The following is a 14,465-nucleotide window of genomic DNA, read 5'->3' as shown; positions in this document are numbered from 1 at the left end:
TGTGTGTGTACGCAGTACATATTCTGTCAAAATAAAACAAATGCAGCCTGCTGTTCTGATAAAACAGATTTTTATTTTCTATATTCCACATGATTCAAGAAATTGGAAAAGACTGGTGTTACACTATACTTTTTCTCACTAACAGAAAATCTCATAAAAAGATCAAAAGTAACAACTTTCCATTTTTAACTTTCCATGTCTGTGACACAGGAGCTTTTATTATGGGCTTGACTAATAAAAGGATGTGTCACCCAGTGCAACTAATTAATGCTTTTATTGGTTTGTGGAGTTTTCTTGTGTAATATTATAGAGGACACCTTTAAATCTAGATGCACCACAACAAATATCAGAAGAAATGATTCTGCTGATGAAATAGTTTAAGCTTGAGATTTTGTTGACAGTTAAAAATGTATATTATGTTAACTTGTACAGAAGTTTATCACAGTTTTTTTTAAGGTCTTTGGTCAGCCTGACTTTGAGTCTAATGTTTATGCCTGACAATATTCAACCCCTGAAAATGCCATATCCTTTTTCTAACCGCTGAGAAATTACGCCAGATTGATGCTGGCTGTCCTTCCGCTGTCTGGAAGTTCCGCTGTGTCTCATGATCACTGACCAGCTACTGCAAAACAGTATAATCTATGTTTGACTGTCTGTGATGTGTGCCCACGTAACATTTGGCAGTAGTCAGCAGCTTCTCTGCCAGCGCAGCACTTATCTTCACCACTCAGACAACTGTTTGGTTTCATTATTCTCGTCACATGGTATCAGCTCCAAGAGAAACGTGTCCATGTCTTTGGGCGTTAGGGAAGATTTGTGATCCAATATGTTCAGGGTAATGGAGCCGGTGACAAAAAAAATAAATGGTGTAAAAATGTTTTGTTGTTACTAAAGTGTCCAGAAGAAGACACCATATCAACCCCAGCAATATATGACTTATCTCGACAAGGTTGGTTAATCATTGACCTGTTGGAGAGAAAAAAGAGCAGCATGAACTATGAAATCTTTTTGGCAATTTACAGTAAACACCATAAAATGAGCATGTGAATACTGTTTTACTATGCACTGTTTTCATGAATGTGTTAAAATGTCATGTTTATGTTTATGTTGTCGAGTTTTTAGTTTTTATGTTTATGTTGTCTATCATAGGACTTTGTACTGAAACTGTGATTTTTTTTTATGATTAAAAATTAAGTTCTGAATCGAAAATTGCAAGCGTGTTTATGATGTTTCATTATTTCTCATGTAGATAAGATTCCAGTAATTATAATGTTCTTGTTATTGTGTACCGTCAGTGCACGTTGTCCTGATGCGAAGAAAGCTTTTATAACAACAATTTGACAAATCATTTTAGAGGAAACATTTAAGGCTGTGTAAAGCTTTGTCTGCCGGACAAACATGCCACAACTGACGGTTAATCATGACTGCTCCTCTGTCAGTTGGTGACGTGCGACATACTTCCTGGTTTAAAGTTCCCCACTCTTCCTGATAAGCTGGTTTAACAGGAAGAGGGATTGCTGATTGCTGGTTATGAAACAGCAATCTGTGTGCAATCTTACAATATCATTTTGTCTTCTCCCTTCTACTGTTAGAGTGATTACAATCATCCTCTCTCTCTTCGCTTTGTCTTTGTTGAAAATGATCTAATCGTGGACATAAAACCAGGGAAAGGTTTGAATGTCTTATTTTAAATGACCGTTTTTTCTTATTCAGCAAATGAAAGTTGTGTAGCGTTGTCACATTTCTGTAAGCGATTCTGTGTAACTGATCAATGTGAGCATTGGTTAACAGTGAGACTTTTTGTAAAGCTTTAGATCTGGATCAAATATTTCATTGATATTGATATCTTATTGACTGATCTTATTTTTTTCACAACAGTGAATAAAATATATATCATTATTATTACATTATTTTGATCCAGGTATGTAGATGAATATTGCAAAATCCAGACTTTGGAAACCACAGCTATCTCTCAACTCTGCCATCTATTGGACAAAAAGCATTACGCCATGTTGTTAGGCCACGAGAGCGCAGATGAACTACATAAAACATTTATAGGAGGGTAGTTTCTATTTTAACATGAGATTTACACTCACTTGGACCTGCCATTTCAACGGCAACGGCTGGCATTAGTGGCCTCACTTAAAAGCGCATACAAATGTCACATTTGATGATATGTGAACATGTCATCCAGACAAATCATGAGGAGTTTGAACATTTGCAGTTATGGGAAAAGTGTGCAGACCTCAAGCCAGGTGACCTCCAGAGTTGAATCAAAAGCACATGACAGTGTATTGATCACTGCAACTGTCGTTGTCCACCTGCAATATGAGCATATGAGGATTCTCTTGACTCGAGGCTCTTCACTTTTTCAATTCTGCATTTGCCAAAAACCACACAATACAGATGGAATTTTACATTTGCAGTAAAGGTAGTGGGTTTTTTTGACTTTACATGATATTTGAATCTGTTATTGTGACATGCAGTAGTTTCGTCGACCCTTTTACTGTTGTTGTTGTTTTTAACAACCTCCACCAGAGGGTGGTCTCACCTCATAACGCAATTCAACTCTATATAAATTATTAACTCAGTATGGTTTGGGGTTACTGGTCATGATTTTTCTCAGGAGGCATTTAAACACATTTTCTTAATGAAGGCTCAGTTTCATCAGGTTTATTGACAGTGAATCAGCTAAATGGAATTCATTCTTTTTTTACTATCTACACCTGGGATTTTTCCTCTGCAACATGTCCAAGTACCTTCTGTTAAAACACTAATGAAATCCAGATGCCTGTGGAGGTCAAATAGCTGTCCTGACATGTCTAGATCTCCCTCAATATTAATATTTCCATATTAAATCCCATTATTTCCTCTTATTTCCAAATAAAAGGATTCATTGATTTGAAACGATTACGGCAACACTCAATAAAAATGCACTTGTAATGTAGTAGTGTAGTTGAGATGTTCACATACAAACTGACAATAGCATGACCCATGGGTTAATGCCTAACATCCATAGGTTTGTATGACATATTTTCACATTTAATTCACATCTATTTATGAAACGAGCCGAGATTCGTCCTTCCTTTTACTTTTATAAACTTTAAATCTTCCACTAATGTCCACTAGAGCTTGTTTACACCCCATATCTCTACATGCAAAGCACAATGAAAAATAGGGAATACAATTATCGAGTAAGAACGTGCATTGCAACTACGTCATTATTATTCATGACGTGATTCACAATTTATCTATTTTAAGATAGAACAAGACAAGATAATGCTTTAGATTTGTATTACAGCAGCAAAGGGGTTATTTAAAATTGTAAAATATATAAACATGGAATGTAAACCATTGCAATTACATATACAATGTAAACAGTGCATATATACATTGTAAACAGAATATTTTAAAATGGTTAAAATATATTTTCAATTCAAAATGGCTTTACCTTTTCTTACAACTTCTTCTCTCTACACATTTCCATCATATAGTTTTCAGCATCATAAGTAGAAGGTGTTGTGACTGATATCAAAATGAATTTGTCTCACAGGTTGCGTGCCACCCAGCCACATCAAACAGCAGAGGAGGCGTTGTTTGCTGTGTTGCTATGTGTGTGAGAAACAGAGACTGTATTTGCATTGAAGTGCTGCAAGATGATGCTGCTCAGCTGCTCTATACTGTTGCTCTGTCTTTCCGCGACTGCAGGTGAGTCTTAACTTTTTCTCAACATCAGAGGGAAACATTTTCTGCAGTTGAAAACATGTCTGCAACAACATTCACTGTAATAATAACGATGACAACGAACTAATTTATACATCACTTTGCACAGTTACGCACCAGGATATAAACCTCTCACTACTGCTTGTGAGGTAGATAAAAACCATTAGATTAAAAAAGATATAAAAAATATTATTATTATTATTATTGTTATTATTATTATTATTATTATTATTATTATTATCATCATTATTAATAAATAATAATTGAATTTAAAAAGAAGCTAATTACCCTACAAGAGTACAAGATTAAATAAATACAGAGAACAAACAAACAGAAAAGACATAATGTCATCTAATCAGTGTTGAAATAATGCAGATTTTTATATCTTGTGGTTTGTATCTCTGACGGTTTTTGGGCCAATTAAAATATATTTTTCTTTTTTCTTTTTAATCACAGAGGACATTGTAGTTTGGCGAGAGTCTGGTGAGAACGTCACCTTGGAGTGTTCCTTGGCAAAATGTCCCAGCAGCATTGACGGGTTTGTTGGGATGTATCTGTATCACGATTTAAAAAAGTGTGCAGAGGTGCTTTACTATCACTCCAGCCCAAAATATGATAAAATCACCCCACGAATCGGATATTTGGAGAGGGTTGAGATGAAAGGATCTCTGAAGAAGAACACCGTCACCATCAGCAATCTGACCGTGGGTGATTCTGGTATCTACAGATGTGTCTACAGAGGAAATGTTGCAACTCAACTTAAATGCAACGTCTACAATCTTTTTGTGCTAGGTGAGTTTTTCCTTTTTCTTCCCTTGATGGTAGTAACTCACAGTACAGTACAGTGCTACTAATAGTATATTTCACAGAGAAATAATATACGTTTTCCTCCAATGCATAATTTTTATGGTTAGAGATTATAAACTACAATTTGAAAATGAGACAATTCATTTTTGCTGGTGTATATACTAACATGCATGCATATGAATATATATTCAACTGTGAATGACCTCTCGTTCAGGCTTCAGTAGAATTCAGTGTCATTTTTGCCAAATTAGAAACTATAAAACATAATTAAAGCTGTGCCATGAATGCTCGCTCTGTGGAATTTGTAGAGCAACGTTTGCCGTGAACTGCGTTTGCCTTTTCTTCGTTGACTGCTACACAGGAGTTCAACCATGTCCCAGATCGGAGGAAGAGCTTCGAGACAATGTCAGTGAGACAAGTCCTCCACTGGTGTTAATCATCGTTGCCTCCTGTGCCATCAGCATAATTGCCACCGTGATCGTCATCCTGCTGATCTTCAGGGTGAGTTCAGACCTCCGTGCACACGGTGCTTCATTGAGCCTCAACTAAAACAACGAAGGTCCGCAAGCTTCAGCATTAGTTGGCTGTGTCTGCAGATTTGGTTTATTGTACATCTACATATTTATTAGTTTGTCACATTGCATCCATCAAAAACCTCATGACTGCTGTAGACATATATGGTATAATCTGTTGGGATCCCTCATCACAGCTGATTAGGTCTAAAACCACTTGATTCTCTGTCTGCATCTGATGTACGGATGTGGATGTGGTTTTCAAACTTATTATAGTTCTGTTTAAAAAAAATCCCCACTGTTCTCTGTAGATAAATATCTTTTCTCACAGTCAAAAATATTCACTTTCCTAAGGTAAATCCTTACTTATCTGATTATTCCTTTGTCTCTCGACTGTGCTTAAAAAAGTCAACCATAAAGGAAACATGTTTTCATCCGTGCTGGCGAGTGATCTGCTGAACCTGGTTTCACAGTAACTGACGACGTAAGAAGTCAAGTGAACGCACATGCTATGAAGCAGTGACGATGTCATTGGTCAGTGTCAGACTTGGCAATCTGGGGAATTTGGAGCAGTTTTCGCAAAAATCCAACACTGAGAGCTGAAATCTGAGAGCAGCAGTTTTGCGACTCAAACTGAAGCACGGGACATTTACGCTGCAACGGCTTATCTGAGTACAGTCAGACAAGCAGTTTTGAGTCGATCGAGAGCGGAGCAAAGTTGCATGTGAGCCGGATCGTTTGAGGGAAAGCCTTGCAAAATGTGAAGGTGAAATGAAGAATGAATGGTCTCGAAATAAGAACATGCTCTTGAATAAAGGAAACTCCACAGCAGTGACATTATGCAAACGGAAAGAATGTCTACCAGCGGCGTGTAGACAGTTGCGTACAAGGGGAACTTATGGTGGAAATATGCTTAGTCTGGGCACCAGAGAAAATGGAAAACCTAAAACAGCAAGCTAAATATAATCCAACAATCGGTAGAAGAGTAGTGCTAGAAAAAGTTGTATCAGATCATTGGTAAGGCCCAAATAAAACACTGATGAGAGTCCATAATAGAAATCGAATCTCTCAGAGGGTTCCTGTGAGCAGAGTCCAGGTTGACCATGCCCGGGCATTGCCGAATACAGTGACATCACAAAGTTACGGAAGTCCCGACGCCTCGTTTCATGGCACAGTTTCTGATACTGTGTGCATTTCTCTTCGGAGTGTTCCGATGCTTTTATTTAGCACCTTGTCCTGTTTTATAATCAAATGACACATGGAAATCTCACTTTCTACAATATGGGACCTGTAAATTGGTCAGTCTTTAAATTTGGTCTCAGAAAGGTCTTAAAACATACATGGTTATTGTATGATTATTATTACTGATATCTGTACACACCTTCACACTACAAAGATGACCTCCACAATGATATTTCACAACCAACAGGTGAAACAATGGACTGGAGGCAGAAGAAGTGCAAGGACTGCCCCCAATGATTGTGTGTACGAAGTCATGACCAAGAACGGCTTCAACCGTGTAGCAGCTCCTGAGGTGCAATTGCCAGACGTGTATGGTTTTGCTCGGCCAATAGAAAAATAGAGTACTTTTTATTTGATGGATGACTATTTTCTTCTTTGTGGCTGGTTCAATTTTTCAACAGTTTTTGCTGGATTGTGAAGAAATGTAAAATATATCAATTTTTAAAATTGAAACCTTTACCAGAAACAATTTATTTGTTGTTGAAATATCACAGGATTCTATTCATTGTTAAAATCATTAGTACTGATTGTGGTGTTAACATTTAAGCATTTGAAATTTGATTGGTGAACAGGCAGTGGGAGAGCTGTGAGTACACATATGACAGTACTTGCGGTCACACACCATGTTTTTATCCAGGAATTAAAAAAAAAAGTAAAGGTGATAAATATTGTAATTGTGTAATGTGTATAATTATATAATATGGTTTTATACACTGTGTCTGTAAATTGTGATACAATTTTTAATGGTTTAATGTGTGTTTAATTTTGTGACTACTGGCCGTGGTGCGTATGATTTTTGCTTCATGCTGCTGTTTGTGATGCCGTTTCTAAACTGTTGTAAGATTTTATCTATGGTGTTTGCGTGTGGATGCAAACAAATTGAAAAAATTGCCAATAAAAGAAAAAGCAGATAAACTGATTAATTTTTTTCTGTACAACCCTAATGCTTGCGGGAAACATGTTTGTCATGAATGGGCAGGAAGTGTGTACGCTAATACAAACCACAGGCATTACAAAAACAATGGTTTGACGGTGAGACACGCAGGTAACGGTTTACACTGTTCATTCTGTTTACACAGTTCACACGTTTAGGGGTTTGACAGTGTGTTTTGTTAAAATATATTATTTGACAGAATGAATAATATTATATTCATTCACATGCTTTGACTATAACGTAGATCCGACAACCTTTTGTTCTTTTACACTTCATGATCAACCAATGACCCAAATAACATGGGGGGAGGGAATTGGTGCAGTGGAATCAGCAAGACGGAGACCGTAGATGTCTTAAGCAGAAATATTTATTACAGGAGCTTAATATATTGAGCCAATTTCTTTTTTGTCAGCGAGGTGTTAACTCTTATCTAAGACTATGACGCTCAGAGACAGCGTCGTCCACAGACAGTGACCTGACCTGCCAAAGAGATGGCCTCGCACAGTGCACCAAGAACAGTTTCTCACACAGGAGAGGAGAAAGTTGTGCGACCCGTGGGAGTTTATGTTTACTGGTGAGCACACTGAAAGGCAGCCGCAGTTGAATGACACCTGACTCATCTGAGCTTACTTCCTGACAGCTTTTCACCTCTTCCTGTCCAGCAGCATCTGTCTCAGTTCATGCGTTTGCATGAACTGACATTTACCCAAGTTACACAAGAATCAGCTGAATAATTCGTCACCAAGCACTTGTTTGGCCCACCTCAACTGTGTTTGACCGCTTTCCTTCTCCGAGGTGTCAACAATCACCAAGGATGAACACACGCACACAAACACGCGCACACACGGACATCCATGCACTGTGTAGATTCCTCGCTTGTTATTGACTGTTATGTGGCCCAGTAAACATTGTTTTAACCCAGTTTACATCCTTTACTGAATCTGCTTTTGAGCCATTTCACCTGCAACAGATTCTGACACTCCAATAATCTCATCAGTCCCAACAGAACACCAGCAAACACACACACACACACACCGATTATCACTGTCAATTAACATATCAATAGCCCAGGGACTACAGGGCTATTGATATGTGCAAAATGAGGTATCACACTTGGTTGAACCCATTCTTTTTGATATAGCAAGTGGCTGTAAACAAATAAAGTTGGCTGTGTTAACTGTCTCTGATGCTTAAGTGACGTATGCACATTCTAGGTGTCGCTGGTGAACAGTGACACCGGAATTCAGAGTATTTAAGTTTTTCTATAACAATGATACGGTAAATGATCAGAACAAAAGAGGATTATTTTCGCACAACTGCAGGGGATTCTACTCAAAACTCAGGAGATTAATGTGGGCTTCAGTATATTGCCAAATCTTTTAATTTTTCTTATCTTTTATTTGGTCCAACCTAGTTTGTCTAGATTTGTAATATTGCTATAGTGCAACCTCCAACCTGTTTCCAATCTCACTTTTAACCAGAAGAGAGCGGCATTGGACAGTAATCACACTGCAACACACAGCATGCTTCAACATGATGGTTTTACAGTATAGTCACAGTGAAACATGCACAACTTGCAACAGGAAGCTTCAAGAGAGATCACTTGGATCGTAGGACTACATTGAAACAAGTGCAACTTCTACACATATAGTTAAGCAGTGTCATTTCAGCTGGTCCTTGTTAGATTGTCACTTGTGTTAATGGATTTTAAAAAGACAATGTCAGAGTAGTATGAATCTCTATGAATCTTTGACAGTTGAATACTAAAAATTGTGATGATTAGCCTAAGGTCATGAACTGGACCACGGAGCAATGGATGAAGGTGGCCAGGTCTGATGAATCGTCTCTTCGTTGACATCATGTGGACGGCTGGGGGGCGTGAGTGTCGGTTCCCACAGAGGAGAGATGGCAACAGGATACACTATGGGGAGACGTTAACTATGTTCTGGGCAATGTTCTGCTGGCAAACCTTGGGTCCCGGCATTCATGTGAATGTTACTTTGACATGTACAACCTACCAAAAACATAGTTTTAGACCAAGAACACCACTTCATGGCAACTGTATGGTTGGAGGGACATGCCAGTTCAGGTTCATGTGTTGACTCTGCCTCCAAATTTTCTTTATCTCAATCTGATTGAGAATCTGTGGGATGTGCAGGAAAAACTAGTCCAACTCTGGGCGACTTACAGGTTTTGATGACAGCATTTTGCTGCCTATATCTTATGAATGTAACATCCATAATACTTGACACAAAGACTCGGCCGTGACCCCATCCACTGATGAGACCATCACATCTTCTTTTTCTTTTATTAGAAGACAGCACTTATTCATTACTGTGACTGGATAATACTTATTTTGCCAAGAGTGGGCAGCTAAAGCTGGATATATACGCTCGTCTCCATTTGGGATCCGTGCGTAAAGGCGCGTAAAGCCCCCCCTCCCACGTGTGCGCTCACATGTCCTTTATCATGGTCGTGCGCTCCCGAGACTCCCAGCATCCCACTGAAGTGCACATCATCGGGCTCATAAGCACATCTGCGCTGCCCGCAGTCACACTGTGTCATCACGCACCGAGGGCGAGCTGCACACGAGCAAGTGCAGGCGAACTGAGAGCGGTCGACTCCACAGTGCCAAGGACGACCAGGACGACCGGGTCGGACGGACAGTCCCGGGATCCAACCGAGAACAGAAGCGCTGCCCTTTGCCAACGACTGAGTGAGGAGGAACAGCGGGAAGCCCCAGAGAATGAAGAAGACTCCAAATTCAGGTGCAGATGTTTCGAAAAATGCAACCTTTTAATTCAGATGTAACGTGATCTACACTCTGCAGAAAAAAACAGGAAAAAATGTTAAATGTGACCTACTTTTGGCACATAGGCTTGTAAGTGTGATCTTTAAAATACATGTTTTTGCACGTCAAAGTAATAACACACAGGCAGTACAAAGGACATAAAGCCTTTATTATTCATTGCATCTAATTATAATTTAGATGAATTTGAATTGAATTTCAGTTTAACAAGTTTTACTGCTTAGAAGACCGTTTCTAAAAAAATAGCACTGCTTAATTTTCTCTTTAAACTTTATATCTGTTTATCTGCTGTTGTCTCTTAAAAAAAAAAAAATGCTTTCCAACTTGTCAAACTCTTTCCCTTAGTCTTTGCCCCACTGTTTTGGACCAGCTTGTTTTCCGGCTGAGTGTACAGCACCCAGGGGACCACCTCGGGGTCCCCTGGCTTTTAAAGCCTGATGTGCATCATCATCATCTGTCCTTCTCAGCCTGACCTTCTGTATGGATGCACTAGCCCCTTCCGGCTGCACTCTCATAGTGCTGCATGCGTGTGTGTGTTAGTGTGTGGTGTGTGTGTAATATTTTAAAAGTTTGCTTACTCATGATATAAACGTACATGTTTTGTTTTTTTTGGTATATGTTTCCTTCCATGTTGTACGTGCAGGACACAATATACAGTAGTGTGTGTTTTTGTGTGTTATACAACACATCCCTGGCTTTGCTCAGGGACCCATCTGTGTGCTGTCCCTCCCTCAACATTTAGGAATACAGGACGGGCTCTGGGGAGAAAAAAATAAAGCGATCTAAACGGACACAGAAATGTGGCACAAGCTGCTGAGGCTTTTGTTGAAAAAAAGGACACATATTTTAACACTGAGCTTGAAGAAAAAGCTGTCGTCCTGACCCATGCCATAAAAGACAAAGCCAATATCCATATAAAGTTACAGTAATTGGGGGCCAAGTCGAAGTCAAATCTTCACGAGCAAATTGCAAGTTTTGGGGCTCTGTGAACAGTGCCCATTAAAGTGGTATGATATTAGGACATTTTCATTTCAAAATATATTGATAGTGTTTTTTTGGCAATGCAAGGCCGTTATGCAGTCGGCTCTTGTCATATGTACATTAAGTTTAACGGTTATGAAGTCCTCATTCCTGTGACTTAAGTCTTACTCAAGTCCAAACCTCAAGTCTCTGCTTGGAATTATTGTTCTGTCTGTGTCACATTACACATGGTCCATATTTGATTTTCTACGATCGTACTGTAAAATACAGATTATTGACCATTTGCTCAGAAACTATCACAAACACAGCAGCAGTCTTGGAGCTTTAAGGAATCAGCGCTCGACCTTTAATGGAATAGAAATGGGGGGAAAGGTCACGTGCAGAAGTGAGGCACTGGCCTGTTTAAGGAGTCTTATCACTAGCTGCCAGTTGTCATCTCTGGAGATCCTCACTGCTGCACCTGCACTGACACATCACTTCTTCACAAACACACATAAACTGTCTGTGTTGTCTTGAGTCAGTAGTGGATTGACATCTTGGTAGGTGGTCAGAGAGCCGCGGAGGCTGCTGGTGGGTGCGTCACTTTAGTTGCGTGATAATAACAGTCTTCAGCCATTGTGTCATTGTTTTTTCCAGCTTTTCCCCAGAACACAAAATCAGTCTGATGTTAATATACTGTCCAGGAGGCTCAGAGGACCAAATCACTGTTGACTAAATAATGCTGAGACCAGGCAGCCGCACTACATCCTCCTCAGTTCAAAGCTCATTGAGGCTCCAGCAGTATTTTTTCCTCTCAACATCTTGACCCTAAGTGTCAAATTATCTGTCAAATTGGAGCATTTCATGGCTGAGCTGACAGAGAACCCAATTAGCGGTAGCATTTCTTCCTAATGAAGGTGGTTGTTCGGTCATTCTTCTTCTTCGACATCTCTACACTTCAAAAGTTATGGTTTGTGTGGGTTGTCTCGGGGCGTGATGGTGCTGGAGTTGGCACGCGTGTGAAGTCGTGCTGATGTGCATCCAGAGCTTCTAGCATGCAGAGCGAAACAAAACGAGGGAAATAAACACACTAAAAAGCAGTACGATACCTAAGAATGGCCAAAATCTACCTGCAAGACATGCAAAAAGGAAAGAGCGCTTTAGATCTGTGCCTCCTCCAGCCGCTCGTTCTTTATTTTACCCCTCCAAGTACTGGAGCGTTGTGTTGTCCCTTCTTAGATCACTAGCAAAAATTAGTTGGCTCCTAAAAAGTCCGGTGAGACTCGGAGCGTGTTGAGCTTAATGAACTGGACATGCCCATGTTGTTCTGTGGTTTCAAGTAACGTGACCCTGTATGAACAGGGAGACCCAGCGGAGTAAATGCACTCCCCCCATTTTTCTTTCTATCTTCCTACGCATGAGAGATTCCAGTCAGCTGTGCTATCTATTCTCATGGTTGGGTCATTTTTTGAACACAGGCTCGTCCTCGGCTTGAACAGATTCCTTTGTGGGGAACATTTGCTGGAGGCTGGTCATGTGGATTCGCTGGACCTTTCATCTTTGGTTGGAGATTTGACAAAAACTCAGGGAGGCATTCTTGATGTTGACCTGTGGTTGGAACACAGGACACTGACCGATGTCCGTAAAGCTGACTTTGGCTTCATATTTTCCTATGGCAATGTTTTGTTTTTGTTTCATCGACATCTTCTCTCGAGTATTTTTAGGTTGTCATGTCAGCACCATGGACTGCATAGAACAGGCATGGACTACCATGGTGCTTGGTGTCACCTCTCTGACAGTCATACAAGGACATTGCTGATTTTTTATAATGACTAAACATCTCAGTGCTCTGCAGCAGACGAGAGGGCCGATAGCCAGGATTTAACAAACTGGATCAGATGTAGTGGGTGGCACGTGCAGACTTTGGACTTTGACACTGAACTAGTACATTGAACTGATAGTGCACATCTAATGAGAATAGAACTTGAATAACACAGGTCCGATCTGCATCCAAGCACAAATGTTGGTATTTCTAATAAGACTCGGATGCTTCGGTGTGATCATTAATTGAATATCAGTGAAATTTTTATCAAGATGATCCGAGTCACTATGATCAATGTTGCTTGAGCTTACAGCGAATTTATCACCTGAATCTGCAGCTATAGGTTTTGATCAACATGTAACGAAGAGTAGACATAACTATTCTTTGTCCACGGCTCAACTTCCATCACTCTAAAGGTCAAATCGGTCGCAAATCAGAACAGTCGTCGCACACTCAAATGCCCAGAGAATTCATCGGGGGAATGGCTACAGTGCCGATAGATCTAAGTGGTCTCTAAGAAATGCAGGGACACTTTCAACTGCAGCCTCCGTAGTGTCATCCATCCTCCCACCATAACCCACACCACCAGGTCCCACAGAGAACCTGCAGATGAGCGAAGTCAATAAAACTCTTTATTTCCCCTCAACAATGGCTCTTCAGTGACTGCGGAGCCAGTTTCCCTCCAGTCTGACTCATATGTTGGCTCGGACTGTCACCACAGTCACCGCTACTCCCTGAGACAATCACGAGATCTTTAGGAGACTTTACTATTCATTGGTGAGCCTCTTTCTTTAATTCACCACGTAAGAGTGAAGCTCCCGAGCTCTCCTCTTCGTATAATCCTCATCACGTTAAAACCTCTGCTGTGAGTATTACACTACCTTCACCAGGCTTCTTTAGTAAGAGCCAAGTAGAAAAGCTCACCGTCTTAGCCCACACAGCGCTGCCTTAGATTCTGGTTGTCTGACAAAAGTTTCTCTCATTGAAAAGTCTGAACGTTTTTCCCCTTAGATAAACTTTCTCTCGGCTATTAGCCAAATCCTCTTCATTCCACTCCAGGAAGTGCTTTTTGCTCCGTCTCTCGTGTGGTTTTATCTCCCACTTTATCTCTCGTCACAGCCGTAATTCCTATCTGGTCGAACTCAGCTCCGGGCTCTGAACTGCTGACCCATGCCTCAACAATGAGTGTGCACGCGGAGGAGCGCCGAGCACCCTCGCAGCATGCGCGCACACAAAGTATAGTGCAGATGATGCAAGTGTGACACCAATCCGCCGCTGTGACAAGAGTTTGGTTTATAAATAGAGATGGCCGATGATGACGTTTCAGCTTAACAAGGCCTCGCTGTGAATAACATAAGGATGAAAACAGGCCATGTCACTGCTGGTTATCATGATGAGGAGCCAGTCAGTCGTGAATCATTTTTCCTCATGCTCATTAAAGAAACACCTGATGTCAAAAGCAGATGCCATCAGTCAAATGAGAGCTGATCATGATGAGAGCATCATGTTAATTAGCATTTTGTATTGCTGATTATTTAGTCTAATGCAATGAAAAACACATTTTACCATGCGACAGAGGATTGCTTGTTTGTGTATGCATACATCAGAGAAGGAATGTAGGCAACGTCTTCCTTATAGGTTTACAGAGATTTGACT

At 40.2% G+C, this 14,465-nt stretch overlaps 2 protein-coding genes across 2 annotated transcripts in view; both read left to right on the top strand.

Annotated features, from left to right (window-relative positions):
• The first annotated feature begins 1,520 nt into the window (after nt 1–1,520).
• Nucleotides 1,521–7,199, top strand: LOC118312356. The gene is made up of 5 exons (XM_035636883.2): nt 1,521–1,671; nt 3,554–3,708; nt 4,180–4,515; nt 4,892–5,031; nt 6,472–7,199. The coding sequence occupies exons 2-5, from the start codon at nt 3,657–3,659 to the stop codon at nt 6,622–6,624; spliced, it is 681 nt and encodes a 226-aa protein (XP_035492776.2). The 5' UTR covers nt 1,521–1,671; nt 3,554–3,656; the 3' UTR covers nt 6,625–7,199.
• Nucleotides 7,200–9,949: 2,750 nt separating this feature from the next.
• The window catches only part of sept9b (septin 9b), a 65,719-nt gene continuing 61,203 nt past the window's right edge, over nt 9,950–14,465 (top strand). Inside the window, exon 1 of the mRNA XM_035636701.2 lies at nt 9,950–9,986. Within this exon, the coding sequence (XP_035492594.1) occupies nt 9,965–9,986 (22 nt within the window). The 5' untranslated portion in view covers nt 9,950–9,964. The remainder of the gene's footprint in view (nt 9,987–14,465) is intronic.

The sequence above is a fragment of the Scophthalmus maximus genome, chromosome 8 (genome assembly GCF_022379125.1).
Source record: "Scophthalmus maximus strain ysfricsl-2021 chromosome 8, ASM2237912v1, whole genome shotgun sequence".
Lineage (NCBI taxonomy): Eukaryota > Metazoa > Chordata > Actinopteri > Pleuronectiformes > Scophthalmidae > Scophthalmus > Scophthalmus maximus.
This window is presented reverse-complemented; position numbering and strand designations above follow the sequence as displayed.

Excerpts from the sequence above, each read along its gene's own strand:
- LOC118312356 (XM_035636883.2), top strand. The coding sequence starts at position 3,657 with ATGATGCTGCTCAGCTGCTCTATACTGTTGCTCTGTCTTTCCGCGACT. Across the intron at positions 3,709-4,179 it reads CTGTCTTTCCGCGACTGCAG|AGGACATTGTAGTTTGGCGA; the intron begins GTGAGTCTTAAC and ends TTTTAATCACAG. Across the intron at positions 4,516-4,891 it reads CTACAATCTTTTTGTGCTAG|GAGTTCAACCATGTCCCAGA; the intron begins GTGAGTTTTTCC and ends ACTGCTACACAG.